Raw genomic sequence first — 16,984 nt, forward strand, 5'->3', positions numbered from 1 at the left:
GTGAATTGAAATTTTGTTTATTTTCACATTATTAGTCCATACGAACAATCTTATTAAAATTTATATATTCTCCATCCATATCAACAAGCAGTGTTAGAACAAATCCAAACTCTTGCTTATTCTTAAATAGTCTTAAAACAACATCCAACCATGCCACTACCCTGTGCGCCGATACATAAACCATACTAACTGATGAGGACTGAAACAGCTGCCCTTCTTGTCTGCAATCAGTACCAAAACTCACCCTCGGCGAACCATTTATTTAATAAAGTTGTAAAGAAACCAACAAAACATTTTCTGGAAGGAAATAAATAACCAAAGGGCCCTAATTAAACCCTCTCAGATTGATATTCTTTCGGTTTCACTGCTTGGGTCTTGGGGTTGTGTGTTTGTGGAAAGGTAAGTAAGAGCCGATACGACATCGGCTATCCGAGGCCTCATGGTTGGCTTCTCCTGCACACACATTGCAGCAATGGCAATTGTCTGGTACAAGTCCTGGATCGGACACCGACCATTAAGCATTGGATCAACCATCTGAGGGAATTCCTTCCTGTCACTGAACAACGGTCGCGCCTGCAACCAAACAAATCATGATCAATGAGATCAATGCATCAATGAGTTTTAGGAAACGTTTCATTTCCTAACAAGCATGAAGAAACTCTTCCTTTGTAGTAATGATCAAACCATATCGCAAATATTAACAGCATACTTAGAATGAAATAGAAACGAGCTGACTACCAAAATATTTAACAAGACAAGCAATGCAATACTCACCCATGAAACTAGATTGTGCTCGCCTGCACTTCTTGAATCGTCGATAGCTCTTCTTCCGGAGATAAGTTCTAAAAGAACTACTCCAAAGCTGTAAACATCTGATTTTACTGTTAGCTGTCCAGTCTTGGCATATTCTGGTGCACAGTACCCATATGTGCCCATCACTCTGGTGGAGTCACGAATATCATCACAGAGAGGAGCGAGGCTTGCCGAGCCAAAATCTGATAGCTTAGGATTAAATTCCTCATCGAGCAAAATGTTTGAGCATTTTAAATCGCTATAAATTACAGGAGGATTCGCCGTATCATGCAAATACTCTAATCCTTTTGCCACACCAGCAACTATTTTCATTCTGATATTCCAATCAAGCCGCATTTTTTCTGAAGAAACCCCTGATGTATTGGCATGAAATGACTTTCTTCAATCTAAATGTATACATAAACTTATTGAAAATGCAACGAATGAACTTTGCATAGTCGCATACCATGCAGATGGTCTTCCAAGGATCTTAACGGCATATATTCATAAACCAAAAGCCTTTGATCTCGATCATCACAATACCCAATAAGACTGACCACGTTAGGGTGGTGAAGTAGACCCAAAAACAATATTTCCATAAAAAAATCCCTGTTTCCTTGTACGCCATTGAGATCGAGCTTCTTTATAGCTACAACCTGTCAGAGGAAAATTAGATCTCTGGTTACCAATGGAGGATCAAGGTCACTAATACAGTAAAGTTCTGAGAAGAAAACAGAAGGGAAACAAGAACAGTATTCTTAAAAAAGAATTAGTAGCAGTCAAAACTATGGTTACTACCATATCGCATATGTTACTTTTGTGTTTTTAATAGTTGCAAATTTATACTAATTATTTGAAGATAGGATACAAGCATTGGTTTAAGAGTCGACAAGATGATGCTGATGAATAGACAAGCAACTAGTAACAAGATACCAACCTCCTGAATTCTTTCCAACCAGCCTTTATATACTTTACCGAATCCTCCTTCTCCCAAGAGGCAATCATCTCTGAAATTGTCGGTTGCTGTAGCCAGCTCATTAAACGTGAATGTGAGGGCATAAACTTGTGCATTATCAAAGCTTGATCCCCGTACTTGTTCATTATCAAATCCCCGTACTTGTGCATTATCCCCGTAAGGATTTTGATCCTGCTTTATCTGTCATCAAACGAAAGAGAGAAATGTGTATAATTCCTATTGCAAAGGAAACGAGACGCCGATGAGATGAGGTATCACATTTTACAGGACCATAGACAGAATGTGTGGAACATAATACTTCAGAATGTGTATTGTGCATGACTTCATGTAAATAAAAAATATAGATTCCAATCAAATTTAACAATGCAAATTTGTACATTCTCTATTTGATAGGTGTTATGGTCGTAAGGGTTGAGCACGGTTAGTCGAATCCAACGGAAGGTATTGGGTGCGATGCCTTGTGACTTGAAGCACAGACTGAGCCGAGTCCTTAAAAACCGTCGAGCCGAACCCCCAGAAACCTCCTTACATTCAGACGCACAGACCGAATCGGGATAGGCAAATCTAAAACTGCGAAACGATTCTCAATTTGGTCCCGAACCCCTCTCAATATGGCTCCACCCCATTGAGTCCACTGAATCGAGTCATCGCACGCTTAGGCAGCAGGTTCGACTTAGCTGATGTCTTTGAAACGGAGCTACCACCGCTATGCCCAAATGGGCCTAGTCGGCTCGGGCCCTCTTCATGGAAACTACTCCCTCGACGTTCGAATGGGCCCAGTCGGATCGGGCTCTCTTAAGGACAGGTGTCCCCTAGAATCGGACCGAGTCGCCAGCCAAGAGATCCCTTTACTCGATTCGGTTTCACGCGCGGCACATGTCCGAGTCGAATAGACTCCTAACGACTCTCCATGTCCCTATTCTAATCTTGGAAAAGACCACTCCCCTATCGTACAGTTGTGAATGTTCTCCTGACACTTCTGCAGCTCATCATGACAAATCTTTGATATACAGCAGAACATATCTCCTTAAATGCAAGTCAGCGATGGGACGCAAGCGCTAACTATATACCACTCTCTGACACATTCATAACGGCGATGAGACTTTAGTCACATTCTTGATGTGACCTGACGTCTTCAACTTATATAAAAGGTCAGTTTGTTGCTGAAGAGAGGTATGCAATCTCATATCCTCAGCCACTGAGTTTTACTTTTTTCTCTTTCTCACGAACTGACTTAAGCATCGGAGTGGTTGCGCCAGGACACTCCTGGCTTGCCTCCTCACGATCTTTGTGTCTGCAGGTGCTTTTCAAAGCTCTTCGCCCCCCACCCTGCTCAGTCCTCTGGGACCTTAGTGCTGAAGAAGACGGCCGAAGCTTCCAGGAGCGAATCTCAACGGGAACAATAGACAATCAGTAACTAATCAAATAACCAAAGCTACAAGAAACTTGTTTCCCAAAGGTCAATCCTACCTTTCATGTAAAGAACAAAAGGGCGTCATTGCCGGTAAATAGCAGCAAACATGAAACATGTTGAACAACAAAGATCATACAAGCAACGCGACATCAACACGCACAAAAATTAGGGAAACCAAACTTTCAGCAGAATGTTAGATCCGATGGAATCCATATATATATCTCCATAACGGTACGATATTGTCCACTTTGAGCCCATGCTCACATGGTTTTGTTCTTGGGCTCTCCCCAAAAGGCCTCGTACCAATGAGATATTTTCCATCTTATAATCCCAGGATTTTTTCCATATATTTCCAATGTGGGACTTTGATTGTATTTCAATAATTTACCTTTCAAACAAAGGACCACTGGGAGCCCCCCTTATTGGTACGGATCCCAACGGACCCGCCCCCTTAACGGTCCCAACGAACCTCTTATTGGTACGGATCCCAACGAATCCGCCCCATTAACAGTCTCAATATACTCTTTATTGGTACGGATCCTAACGAATCCGCCCCCTTAGCGGTCCCAACGGACCTCTTATTGGTACGGACTCCAACGGATCTGCCGCCTTAATAGGAACTCCCACCACATGGACCCGCTCTGATACCACTGTTCGATCTGATGGAATCCATATATATCTCCATAACGGTACGATATTGTTCACTTTGAGCCCATGCTCACATGATTTTGTTCTTGTGCTCTCCCCAAAAGGCCTCGTACCAATGAGATATTTTCCATCTTATAACCCAAAGATCTTTTCCATATATTTATAATATAAAATTTTGATTGTATTCCAACACAGAAAACTAGATGCAAAATCCCCAATCTTTTCAATGGAGACGACGAAATCAAAGTACCACATTTTGTCCGGAATAAGAAACCAAATCGGATGAAATCTTAGAAAAAGAAGGTGATTTTAAGCTATGGATTTCTCACGATACCCAACGAAGGATGGATTCGAGCAATGTCGTCTGTCGTCAGCACTCCGTTGCAGGAAATACAACAACCCATGGCGGTGGCCAGAGAAGGACTCCTCGGAACCCTGCCCCTGCTCTCTCTTCCGGCGATGGATCAAGGGAGAGAAGGGAGGCGGTGGAGGAAGAGAAATAGGAGAAGCCAATGCGGAAGGGATCTCGATAACAAAGGCATACCATCAAATATTCCATCATATTTATTTATGAATAGTGCATTCACATCATCAATTAAATATTTCTCTCCTTAAATATTTTAATTTTTATAATTAAATATATATAAATTAAATATTTATAGATCTCATCTATTATCGCTATCTCACTTTCAATAATATAATTAAATATTATAATTAAATATTTATAAATCTGATTATTATTTTATTAATTTATATTTAAATAAAATTATTTCTAATTTTTTAATTTAATATTAAAAAAAATTAATAATATTATTTTATTTAACTAGAAATAATATAATATAAAATGTATAAAGGTTAAAAGAAATAGTATAACATACAAATAAAAATATTTCATAAATTTGAAATTGAAATGACTAAATATTTTATAGAAAATAAATTAATTCTTCATTTATCACGGTAACATATTTCTCAGATATAAATCGTGACGAAGCTGATGATGCATATGAATATCACGTAATTCAGAATTTCTTCGAATATATGCGGCAAATTCGATGGTTAAATTCTGATTCGTCATGATAGTATCTTGTTCTTCACGATCCCAATTCTATATTGTATAACCTTCGTCTTCCACAATCATGTTGTGTAAAATAATGCACGTATACATGATTTTTTTATATTTATTCATGAACCAATGTCGCCCTGGACCTCTTATAATTGTCCAACTAGCTTGTAGCAACGTTCAATTTGACAACGTTCAATTGACAACTTAAATAATTAAACCATTAATTAATTATTTTTAAAAAATAAATAATAAAAAAATCAATAACAAATACTACCCTAACTTCCCTAGCCTAATATCTTTTTTTTTATTTAATTTTAATTATTATATATATTTGCCCAGTGATTTTATATCATCTCTCAAATATCCCTTATTGAATATGTCCTAAAACTTCAAATATCTTCTATTGGAGATGTCTGAAGACTTCAATTTAAAGAAATTTATTTTACTCTCATTATTTATCATTATTATTATTATTATCATTTAAAAATAGCCTCTTGGTGTATTAATATTACCATTACCATTTTATAATTTTAAAACATATAGATTAAATTCACAAATAATTCTTTTTTAAAAATAAAATTCATAATAAATTAGTTAATTTACTAAATTTGGCAAAGGCCTTTTTAATGAAACCAAGTCAAAAAAAAAATAGAAGCCCTAGAAGTAGACCCGACCACGGTTCAGAACCGCCGGTTCGACGGTTTATGACAGGTCGATCCTTAACCTTAACCGCCTAAGACGGTTACGGTTCACGGTTCGGAACCTCCGATTCACGGTTCGGTTCACGGTTCGCCATGGTTCACGACGATTCGAGATTATTATATTAAAAAATTTAAAATTTAAAATTTATATAAAAGAAATATTGAAAAAAAGAGATAAAAGTCGATGTAGTTTAGTGGTGCATATTTCAAGATCGGTGAGAATTGCGTTCGTTCCCATCAACGGCGTGTTAAAATGGATTTGAATTAAATAAATATAAATATAGTATATATATAATTATATTAATTTTACAAACAAAAGGTGTTGTAGAACAGCGGTCCGGGCTGGACCCGGCCCGTGGTCGGATCTACCTAGGAGCCGGTAAACACTGAACCGGCCATGTTGTCCTCTTCCAGGCCACCGCCGAACTGCGCGTCGCTCGATGTCGGATAGGAAGCGGCGCCGCCCTGAGGCGGCCGCCCCGTCGCCTCTATCTCGGCCGGCTCTACCATGAAGAATCCCCGGAGGCAAGGCCCCCACGCCCAAGGGCTGCGGAAGCAGCTCAAGTCCGACGCCGAAATCCTCGCCTCCATTCGCGAGATGTACGAAGCTTCCCAATCCGAAGCCTCCTCGTCCAAGGTCCTCTCCCTTTCGATCTTAACCTCTCTTCCGCCTGCCGCGAGGTCTTCGATCGCGACGCTGACTCCGTGCAGGTCGCCATCGAGCGCACCATCCTCGCGGTGGCCAGATCCATCCTTGCTGGGAGTGACTTCTCCTTCGACGTGCCCTCGCGCGCCGCCTCCAACCAACTTTACGTCCCCGAGCTCGACCGCATCGTGCTCCGCGACATATCATCCTCCCGCCCATTCGCTAGTCTCTCCACCGTCCGCAAGGTCACCATTACAGCTCGCGTGCTTTCCCTCGTCTACGCCGTCCTCCGCCAAGACATCCACATCACTAAGCGTGACATCTTCTACACCGATGTCAAGCTCTTCCAGGACCAGTCCCAGTCCGATGCCGTCCTTGATGATGTCTCTTGCATGCTTGGATGCACCCGATCCTCGCTTCGTGTCGTTGCCTCCGAGAAGGGTGTCGTCGTTGGTCGCCTGGTCTTCACTGACGACGGTGACCGAATTGACTGCACTAAGATGGGCATCGGCGGCAAGGCCATTCTCCTAGATGGGATATCATTTTTGAGTCAGCTTTTCCATGTTCCTAATGATGATGGTGAAGATGACGAAGACGACACTTCTTGATAGTCTAGTTGTATATCATTTTAATTTTTCTCACATTTAATATTATTTTTATTTTTTCCTATTTGTAACTCTCGTTTTTACTAATTAATATTATTATTTTATTTTGAATAGAGTTGATGAAATCAAGGATGGCCAAGAGGTAAATTTTTACATATTATATTGTATTTGTAATAAATAATTTTTTAATATTTTTATTTTTTTATGCAGAAAAAGGAATTATGATGAAGAAGAAATCAGTGATGCAGAAAGTATTATCAGAGGTTGATTCCGTGGATGGTGATACTTTTTTTCCTGATCATTATCATTCAGATACTTCCTTATTTATGTATTTTATTATGGATATGAATTTATGTTAGTTTGATACATTTGGAGTTAGAGTTTCATTTGTAATTATGTTTGATACATTTGGAGTTGTTTATTATGTATGTTATTATTCTGGATATTATGTTTGATACATTAGAACTTAAGTTGTTTGGATGTTATGTGTTTGGATGTGTATTTATGTTTCATATATGTGTTTGGATGTTTGATATATGTGTTTGGATATGTATTTATGTTTCATATATGTGTTTGGATGTATATATGTGTTTGATAGCCTAGTTTTGGATATTGTATTGTAAACCGGTTTCATATTTCGAAGAAACAAATACAAGCTATGAATTCTTTTTTTAATTTGCGATGAAATTTGTGACGAATCTAGGTTTCGTCGCAAAAATATCGAAACTGCACTGTTGTATCGTAAAATTGACGATGAATTGGTATTTTTCGTCGCCAATTTGGTGATGAAATCATGGATTCGTCGCCAAATCATGATTCGTTGCCAATTTGACAACGAAAGCGTTTTCGTCACAATTTGACAACGAAAGCGTTTTCGTCACAATTTGACGACGAATCTATCTTTTTTGTTGCCAATTTGGTGACGAAAAAAAACCTATTTGTCACCACATTGACGACGAAAAATAATTCGTCGCTAAATTCGTCGCCAAAATTCTTTTTTTTTGTAATTAGCCATCTACTATATTCAGTTTTTTTTTATAATTAGTCGACTGGTTTTACATTAACAGTCGACTGATTTTATCTCAGTCCACTGGTTTTACCATTACAGTCGATTGATCTTATCTCAGTCGACTAATATGGATGATCAGTCGAGTCGTTTAAGCTTCTGTTCGTTGACAGTCGACTGAAGCAAAATCCCAGTCGAGTCGATTCTCTTCTGCCTACTTCTGAGACAATCTCAGTCGACTGATCTTCAACCTCAGTCGACTGATCAAGGAATCCGACTCAACTGTCGTGTGTTTCAGTCGACTAACGCAGCGTACCAGGCGTGCCAGTCGATTGACCTTACCAAATCAGTCGATTGTCTTCACATGGCAGACCTTACCAATTTGGAATCTCTCAACAAAATTGGCGATGAAAATTGATTTTTCGTCACCAATTTGAACGTCGACTTCTCCATTTACTCCGTACTGTTTTCTAAAAGTTAGCGACAAATTAGTTTTTTTGTCGCAAAATTTACGATGAATTTTTATTTTTGTCGTCATCTTTTGGAACGAAAATACTATTTTATTGCAAAATTTAGCGACGAATTTAAATTTCGTCACAAAATTTGCGATGAATTTAAATTTCGTCGCAAAATTTGCGACGAATTTCAAAAATTTCATCGCCACAAGTTGCGACAGGCATTTGGCAATGAAAAATGTTTCATCGCAACATTAGTCGCAAAATAGTTTTGTGACAAAATTTTTTTATTTTTTCATTGTTAAATTCATCGCAAAACCCCTGTTTTTTGTAGTGGAAGGCTCGACGTCGTCGCCCTCACTGATCACTTCGCTGTCGACGAGGGAAGATTGCTTCCCGTGGGAGAACTTGGCATCCATTGCTCGATCATAGATTGCAGGCTGGTAGAGGCTTGAAAATTGGATAGGAAGGGAAATTTAAAAGGACGAGAAGAGGATTGCTGACTCAGAGGAGCGCCATTGACGTCGCCCTGGCTTCTGTACTCGAGGTCGTTCAGTCTAGCCGCGGAGTGAGTATTCGGTTAAAATTGAATCGAATCAAACTGAATTAACCGAAAACTAAATAAACTGATTTTTTCTGAATCAAACGAACCGATCAAATTTTTCAATAAAAACTGAACAAATCGAATCGATATTTTATCACTTAATTTGATTTTCGATTGAATTAATTCTCAGCAGGAAATGGGTCATGGCGACGGAACCCTGGCAGGCGACAATGTGCAAGGCGGTTCGACCGTTCGAGTCCCTGTGGTTGACATCGGCGCCAACAGCAACCATCTGCTCCATGTCGGCGAGGTCACCCTCGCAGGCGAGGAACAAAAGACAGATGCCGAGAGTTGGGTCTGTGGAGGAAGAAGGCCTGACGCTGGCGCCCTCATTGATCACTTCGCTGCCGACGAGGGAAGATTGCTTCCTGTGGAAGAACTCGGCATCCATTGCTCGATCGTAGATTGCAGGCTCGTAGAGGCTTGAAATTTGGATAGGAAGGGAAATTTAAAGGTACGAGAAGATGATTGCCGACTCGGAGGAGCGCCATTGACGTCACCCTGGCTTCCGTACTCGAGGCCGTTCAGTCTAGCTGCGGGGTGAGAATTTGATTAAAACTGAATCGAACCGAACCGAATTAACCAAAAACCAAATAAACTAATTTTTTTCTGAATTAATCGAACCGACCGAATTTGTCAATAAAAATTGAACAAATCGAACTGATATTTTATCAGTTAATTCGGTCGAAAACCGAATTAACTAAATTAATTCTCAGCAGAAAATGGGTCATGGCGACGGAACCTTAGCAGGCGACAATGTGCAAGGCAGTTCGACCGTTCAAGTCCTGGTGGTCGACATCGGCACTGATGGCAACCATCTGCTCCATGCCGGCGAGGTCACCCTCACAAGCGAGGAACAAAAGATGGATGCCGAGAGTTGGGTCCGTGGAGGAAGAAGGCCTGGCGCTGTCACCCTCACTGATCACTTCGCTGTCGACGAGGAAAGATTGCTTCCCGTGGGAGAACCCGACATCCATTGTTCGATCGTAGATTGCAGGCTCCTAGAGACTTGAAAATTTAAAGGGACGAGAAGAGGATCGTCAGCTCGGAGGAGCGCCATTGACGTCGCCCTGACTTCCGTACTCGAGGCTGTTCAGTCTAGCCACGGGTGAATATTCGATTAAAATCGAATCGAACCGAACCAAACTAACCGAAAATTGAATAAACTGATTTTTTCTAAACTAATCGAACCGATCAAATTTTTCAATAAAAACTAAACAAATTGAACAGATATTTTATCGATTAATTTGATTTTCGACTGAATTAATCAAATTAATTAATTTTTTTTAATATTATAAAAATTTTATATTTATAAATTTATTTATTTCAAATTTATAAATTATTTTTTAAATTTAATTAATTTAATTTAACTGGATAAGAAATTTTAAAATCAAAATCGAATTAAATGAATTAATTATTTTTTTAAAAAAATAATTAAAATTCTAAAATAACTAAATTGAATTTTTAATTTGTTTCAGTTCGATTGATTTATTTGATTTAATCAAATTTTTACTTAGCGGATATTGAACTTCAGTTAGCTCCTAAAAACTACATTTTGCCAGTAAGATCTCTATATTTTTGATATTATCTTCTGCAAAAAAGGTGGAATCCGCCACCTTAGCGGCCCCACACGATCGGCCCCACGACCATCTGTGAGGAGATAAATCGAGAAACTGCAGTTGACCACAACGCAGGAGGATATTGCCTGGCGACCATCTGTGAGGAGATAAATCGAGTGCAGTTGGCCTGGCAGGAGGGTATTGCCTGACTTTGTCAAGATTCGAACTCTTGTCCTCTTCTGCAAGTCTGCTACGTCGTAACCAACTCAGCTATGCCCCGGGGACATATTTTTGATATTATCGATTTGCCCCTTAGTAGATTGATCTTACTAATCAAGAAATGTAGATTTTCTTTACAAGTTCAAGATTTAAGTATATCATAAGAAATATATGCATTGAAGCATATAATTTGTTGATCAATGTTTTTGAAATTAGAACGAAGGTCCGATTGGCAATGAAATGTCCTTGATAAGGAGTTCGTCATCGGTAACGAGAGGTTACGATCTTATTTTAAAGCTGTTCGGTTCAAGCATCATTACAGTAGATCCCCCTTCCTCCACCTGCACACACAGAGACCGACATCACGCGAACTGCGCTCGGAGCTTCATCGCCGTTTCCACCACGTCCACCGAGAACCCCTTCCTGTGCCTCACCCAGTAGTCGGCGTTCGACCCCTCAATCATCTCCGGCTCCTCGATGTCCGCTCTCTTCTCCCTCAGCTCCTCCGTCGAAATCCCGTACCTGTCGTCGCGCTTCTTCACCAAGTCAGGGCGAACACCTCCCATGTTCACCCCCTGCGGCGACGCCATCAGCGCGGGGGAACCCAGCGGGAGGCGGTCCCCGCGGTCCACCTGCCACGTGCACCAGAACTTGCCGTACGTCTTCGCGAACTCCGCGATCTCCTTCCCGCACAGACTCTCCGGCACGCGCGGGCACGCGAGGAGCCCTGTTTTCACCTCGTGCGCGTGCGAGTGCCACAGCTTCTGCTCCTCCGGCGACAGGGTCTCGAACAAACTCTCCGAGATCACGTACTCAACACCTGCGACCGTGAATTAGTTCTTTCAGTCTATTAATGTCGAATTGCTCGTAATCGATTTGATTCACCGATGAGTTGGGCGGAGGAAGAGTCGGAGTTGTAGACGGCGCACTGGTGGAAGTCGTGGTTGAGGCGGGAGAAGAAGTGGCGGGTCTCGATTTGGCGGATGGGATCGTGGGAGAAGAGGGCGAAGCTGGAGAATTGCTGCTTGAACTGCTTCACAGGCTTCAGCGACTGCAACATCTCCGCGCCCTTATCGATCACCGTCTTCTCGGCTGACATCGGCTTCCCCGGCGGCATATCGCATCCATCAGCCATAGTGATGATAGTTGTGGTTCGCCACCGCAGGATGCGGACTTGATGGATCAGGAAAAAACACTGCGGGCGTTTGGTGATAAAAAGGAAGAGCGGCGGAGGCGGTGGATTCGGCGGTGCGTCGGCGTCGGCGTCGGCGTCGGCGTGGCGAGCAGCATGCAAGCGATGTGTCTGTCGGATTGTGCAAGAGCGACTGCTGATGCTATCAAACTAGTGATGGGTCTCAATCATAGCGCTACACGTGTATATGTATATAATTTATTATTAAATTAAATTAAATTAAATTATTTTTTAAAAAATATTTAATATTTATAATAAAATTTAACACTGTAATTTGTTAATATGTCTATAACAAATGTTATGAACACATAGGTAATCTCATATTCAATAAAAACATTTGAAAAAAATATATTTCTGTAACCTTTTTGGTCAAAATTTAAAAGTATAAATAGATTATATCTAATAGTAATCTCATATGATTTTAAAAAGTAAAATATATTCTCAGTTTTAGTACAAATTATTAGAGGCGATATTATCACACTAAAATACTTTCCCCTCGGCATTGCTATCTTTAAGCAATTTAATTTGCAAGTAGAAGTAAAAAAAATATGGTCATTTTTAAAATACCTTTAACTTTCAATAACTTTTTTTTAATATCATTAATATTAATAACTCTTGAATTGTTTATTAATAGATAAGTTAGTTATCAAGTCATTAATAGTTAGGTGGCCGGGGCTTTGAATCAAAGTTGGTGGCTTGACTCGAGTCAAATTTAAAGAGTATTTCATAATCTTAATCTAAAAAAATTAATTTTTAGAAAGAAAATAACTTTTAAGACGTAAATTTTATTATTATTATTTTTTTTAATAAAAATTTCCATTTTGAGAGTTATAGTTCGAAGTTGAAACCCATCCATCACCGTCACCTATTCATTACCTACCGAACACGGAGTGTTGTTGACTGCCCATGAAGCTTCAGCTTCTGTCTCTCTCTCCTATCATGTGGCCTCTTTCTTTATTTTGTCATGATCTGTGGCTTCGTTCAGGCATTCTGTCCTAGATCTGCTGGCATTTACTCGATTGGAGCACGCGGGACGCGAGGGGGCAGCGACGCGACTGGAGATGAACGAAACCCGCGGCATGCATTTACTCAAGCATCTTCCTCTTGCGCTTGTTCTGTTACTGATGTTCTGCTTGGATCTCGGCTGCGACGCGCAGAGACTGCCACCGGAGGAAGGTTCGCCGTGCTTCTCCCTTGTCCTTTTGATCCGAAATGAAAGAACTTGCGGTTGTATGCCAGCATATGCTTTCCTTTTTACCAGTTGTTTCTTTAGCTATGAATTGCTCAAATTGGAACCGAACCTCTGAACTCATACCTTCTGATCTTTCTTCTCGTTTTCTGTACTTCCGGTAAAGGGGTTGCCCCATTTTTACTCTTTTCAGTGAATAAAGTTGTTTTCTTTGAGATAAGTATGTCTTCGTGGCCCTTTCCTTTTGAAAAGAGCCTCTTTTTCAAGAAGAGGAAGTGTAAACGGAACTACGAACAGATAGAAATTACAACAGAGCTTTTATATTAACTACTTAGGATTATACCAAGCATATACTACCAAAATCGACCATTTATCATTATTGATCTTAATCTAGGCTAATTTCTGAAAGAGTGTCGTTGATCTCATTGGTGGGAGCAGCTGTACTGACACTGGTCGACCACAAAGTATCCAACTAAAATTCCCTATTTTTAGTCAATGGAAATGCTAACATAGTCAAATTGATGTTTTTCCTTAGTACTAACTATTAAATGCTAACTTCAATGACTGACGTGAAAACTCAATGTCTCCGATTGAACTGTGCATACTCTTTGCCTTCCGTTCCACAATAATTTAGACGTTTTTTTTTCAATTTCTTTATGATATGCCTCTCTCTCTCTCTCTCTCTCTCTCTCTCTCTCTCTCTCTCTATATATATATATATATATATATATATATTCAATAAATTTGTTAAAATCTGCTGCAAGATGTCCTTCATCAACCAAAGATGACGTTTCTGCAATCAGTAAATTATTTTAAAATTAAACTCAAAACCAGTACGTATACTTCTGATCTTATTTTTGACCAATTTGGAAGAGATATGCATTCTGAGCAAACTCCATGAAAAAAAATATGCACAATACATATTCCTGTCGAGGTTTTGCCTTCATTGGCACTACAATTTCACACAGTTTGACAATGAATACATCATTTTCTCATAATAATTAACTATATACATACCAAAGGATAATTGTATGCGTAACTAATATACATACAAAAGGAATTGTCTTTTTTTTTTTATCTTGAAGACTGTATGTTTCTTTTTAGTTGCCAAGGCATGCAAGAGAATGTACCATAGTATAATTTGACTTCTAATACGTGCTATATATTTTTGGATACAGTGGCAGCATTGCGTGTGATCGGATCCAAGTTGAAAAAGGAGTGGGACTTTTCTGTGGATCCATGTACTGGAACTAATGGATGGAGGGTTCAGCCCCCAAGTAACGTGAATCATTTTGCTAAAAATGTGACATGCGGAAACTGCAGTTCTACCTCCAATATTTGCCATGTTACTAGCATGTAGGCCTAGTTAAATAAAAACACATTACAGAGTGATGTTCCTTCTTGATATTTTTCCAATCACTTAAACAGATGCATGCTTGTTTTCTTGTCGAGTGTAGCAAACTTATGAGCCAGAACTTAACTGGCATTCTTCCAGAGGAATTTGCCAATCTGACCTTCTTAACAGATATGTAAGTCTAAAGTGGTGTCCTGTTACTACTGTATCAAAACAAGTTATAAACTGTTGCAGTTACTTCTGGAAATGTGTCTGACTTATCTTATTGTCACTCTTTGAGCAGTGATTTGACGTGGAATTGTCTCAATGGAACTATTCCGGTTGCTTGGGCGTCTCTTCCTCTTGTCCACCTGTAATTTACACCCTCCCAGTTCATTTCTTCTTTCTTTTTTTTTTCCTTCTGTGTTTCTTCATATAACCTTCTATGTAAGTGCTCTATTCTGAAACCATTTTATGCTTCTCTCAGAAAACTTGCCCATGTATTACTTCATAGTATTATAATCTTCTGTATAAGTATTTTATTCAAAGACAATATTGCAAGAAATTATTTTCTTTGAGTATTTTTTTAAGTAAAATAAAAATCTTAGTGAAATCATTACCATTTCTTGTGTCTCATTGTCATCTATGAGCTCACTTTTAATGTTTCTACTATGAGATAATCTTTTCCCATTTGGTGTGACATCCTACCACCACCATCACTTCCACCACTCTTTTCCAGATATACCTAGTGCTCCCATTGAAGACCCCGAACTTAATTGCATGATTTTGACTTACCCACTTATTGCTAGTCTATTCCATGAATAGCACAACTTATTCCCTGGAAACACTGCTTAAACCAATTTTCTTTTCACTTTCTCAGTGTCCGTTCTTGTCCTTGTTCACTGCCACCTTTTTTTCATCCTTCCTATCTTCTATGGAGAAAGATGAGTAAGTATGCCAGTGGAGAGGAGAGGAGGGCGAAAGCTGAAAATTTATTTCGAATACTTTTTTTTTGACAAAATTAGATTACCAGCACTTGTAGGAGAGGATTCCAAATTTTCGTAATTAGATTACATACCTTAGTTTATTGGTTGTGTTAGTGAGTAATATTGTCCCGCCAAATGATAAAGATATTTTTTTTCTTCAGGAATTTGTAGGGTGACAATGATCTGAAGATATGAAATTTGTGGTCGTTATTTCATTGTGCAGGTCCCTCCTTGGAAATAGGATTTCTGGTACAATTCCTAAGGAGCTGGGAGGCATGATCACCCTTGAAGAATTGTGACATTCTTGCTTCCATCTAAAATAACTACTATCTGGGTTTTTGTTTCTCATAGAGTTCTTAGTCATCATGGAACTTTATCTCACAAACAGGGTACTTGAAGGTAATCAATTGGAAGGATCAATACCTGCTGAACTTGGAAAACTTACCAATTTACGACGCTTGTAAGTCTTTGTCAATATATGTTAATACACAACCTATGCCATAGAACGCCCATAAGCTCAACTTTGTCATTAAAACTCCCTTGTAAAGATGGGCTTGTTTAAATTATTCAACTCATTTATTTCCTTACAGACTTGCTAATGGGAACTATCTAACCGGGGAGTTGCCAGATTCGTTTGGGAACCTGCAAAACCTCACATATTTGTATGTCTCACAATACATTTTCAATATTTGCAAGTTAGGATGGTCTATTGTGGTTATTACAGCCAATATCTGGGAAAAAGAAATGGGCACTTAAGCATGTCTAATATTTTGCAGTTTGATTGATGGTAATCCAATATCTGGGAAAATTCCAAGATTCATTGGGAATTGGACACAGCTTGAGAGACTGTATTTACTACTGCTCATTTATTTTCTGATATTCTTATACTTGCGAGTTCATTCAGTCATTGTAATCAAAATTACACTTTGCTACAGAGATATGCAAGGCACATCTATGGAGGGACCTTTTCCTCTCAGTTTCTCAACTTTGATGAATTTGAAAGAGCTGTAAGAGAAATTTAATCCACTTCTCTGAAACATTTTTTGTCTATTAGTCTTAACTTTTAATCATCAAGCTTTCTTTAATTTGCAGAAGGGTGAGCGACTTGAAAGGAGGAATTGGTACATTCCCTCCATTGCAGAATATGAAAAAAATGCTAAAATTGTGAGTCCCAAATATGGAAAAGGAGCAAAAGTTGCTTTTGTTTACATTTTACCCAAACCATTTACCTGCTGGTTACTACTACGATACAGGGTCTTGAGAAACTTATCAATATCTGGTGAACTTCCTGAATATATTGCAGAAATGAGCACTCTAAATACCTTGTAAGCTTATTGAGAGATTCATTTGATAAGTTTTAGGTTTTTCTTCTTTTGAGGAAAAACTTGCAATCGTCTTCTACAAAGCTGCATTATTGAGATTTATTCTTAACGTTGCCACCAATTATGTGAACCATTCAACTTGTCAGGTTCGATTCCAACAAGTTACGAAGGACTAATACGGAGTCTAAACAAAATGTAAGCATTGTCTGTATTTGCAGGATGAGTATACAAAATGCATCCATTCTCATAGTTATTGTGTGACTTAATCTTCTTT

The 16,984-nt window shown here is 39.1% G+C and overlaps 3 protein-coding genes and 1 pseudogene across 3 annotated transcripts; 2 read left to right on the top strand and 2 right to left on the bottom strand.

The window, feature by feature from the left end:
- Positions 1-226: 226 nt before the first annotated feature.
- On the bottom strand, positions 227-1,903 carry LOC141817619 (putative serine/threonine-protein kinase PBL7; the record flags this gene model as incomplete). Its single annotated transcript, XM_074705270.1, has 4 exons — positions 227-573; positions 775-1,166; positions 1,259-1,448; positions 1,730-1,903. Coding segments are annotated over 4 exons (990 nt in total), but the record flags the coding sequence as incomplete, so codon positions are not given.
- Positions 1,904-6,034: 4,131 nt separating this feature from the next.
- On the top strand, positions 6,035-6,848 carry LOC141817618 (DNA topoisomerase 6 subunit A3-like; annotated as a pseudogene).
- A 4,149-nt stretch (positions 6,849-10,997) lies between these two features.
- On the bottom strand, positions 10,998-11,876 carry LOC141817620 (oil body-associated protein 2A-like). The gene is made up of 2 exons (XM_074705271.1): positions 11,574-11,876; positions 10,998-11,508 (listed from the first exon to the last, which is right to left on the bottom strand). Exons 1-2 carry the CDS (start codon positions 11,821-11,823, stop codon positions 11,051-11,053), a joined length of 708 nt encoding a protein of 235 aa, XP_074561372.1. The 5' UTR covers positions 11,824-11,876; the 3' UTR covers positions 10,998-11,050.
- A 1,017-nt stretch (positions 11,877-12,893) lies between these two features.
- Positions 12,894-16,730, top strand: LOC141817617 (putative LRR receptor-like serine/threonine-protein kinase At1g53430). Its single transcript, XM_074705269.1, has 11 exons — positions 12,894-13,056; positions 14,248-14,425; positions 14,527-14,598; positions 14,707-14,775; positions 15,612-15,683; positions 15,777-15,848; positions 15,979-16,050; positions 16,165-16,236; positions 16,324-16,395; positions 16,481-16,552; positions 16,642-16,730. Exons 1-11 carry the CDS (start codon positions 12,942-12,944, stop codon positions 16,715-16,717), a joined length of 942 nt encoding a protein of 313 aa, XP_074561370.1. The 5' UTR covers positions 12,894-12,941; the 3' UTR covers positions 16,718-16,730.
- Positions 16,731-16,984: the final 254 nt, after the last annotated feature.

The sequence above is a fragment of the Curcuma longa genome, unplaced genomic scaffold, assembly GCF_044706935.1.
Source record: "Curcuma longa cultivar G26 ecotype Majalengka, Jawa Barat unplaced genomic scaffold, ITB_CL_G26_1.1 contig_21283, whole genome shotgun sequence".
NCBI lineage: Eukaryota > Viridiplantae > Streptophyta > Magnoliopsida > Zingiberales > Zingiberaceae > Curcuma > Curcuma longa.

Bases quoted from the DNA above. Each gene is read 5' to 3' on its own strand.
- LOC141817620 (XM_074705271.1), bottom strand. From the start codon at position 11,823: ATGGCTGATGGATGCGATATGCCGCCGGGGAAGCCGATGTCAGCCGAG. The intron at 11,509-11,573 runs GTGAATCAAATC...TCACGGTCGCAG, and splicing joins TTCCTCCGCCCAACTCATCG to GTGTTGAGTACGTGATCTCG.
- LOC141817617 (XM_074705269.1), top strand. From the start codon at position 12,942: ATGAACGAAACCCGCGGCATGCATTTACTCAAGCATCTTCCTCTTGCG. The intron at 14,599-14,706 runs GTAAGTCTAAAG...CTCTTTGAGCAG, and splicing joins CTGACCTTCTTAACAGATAT to TGATTTGACGTGGAATTGTC. The intron at 14,776-15,611 runs GTAATTTACACC...TTCATTGTGCAG, and splicing joins TCTCTTCCTCTTGTCCACCT to GTCCCTCCTTGGAAATAGGA.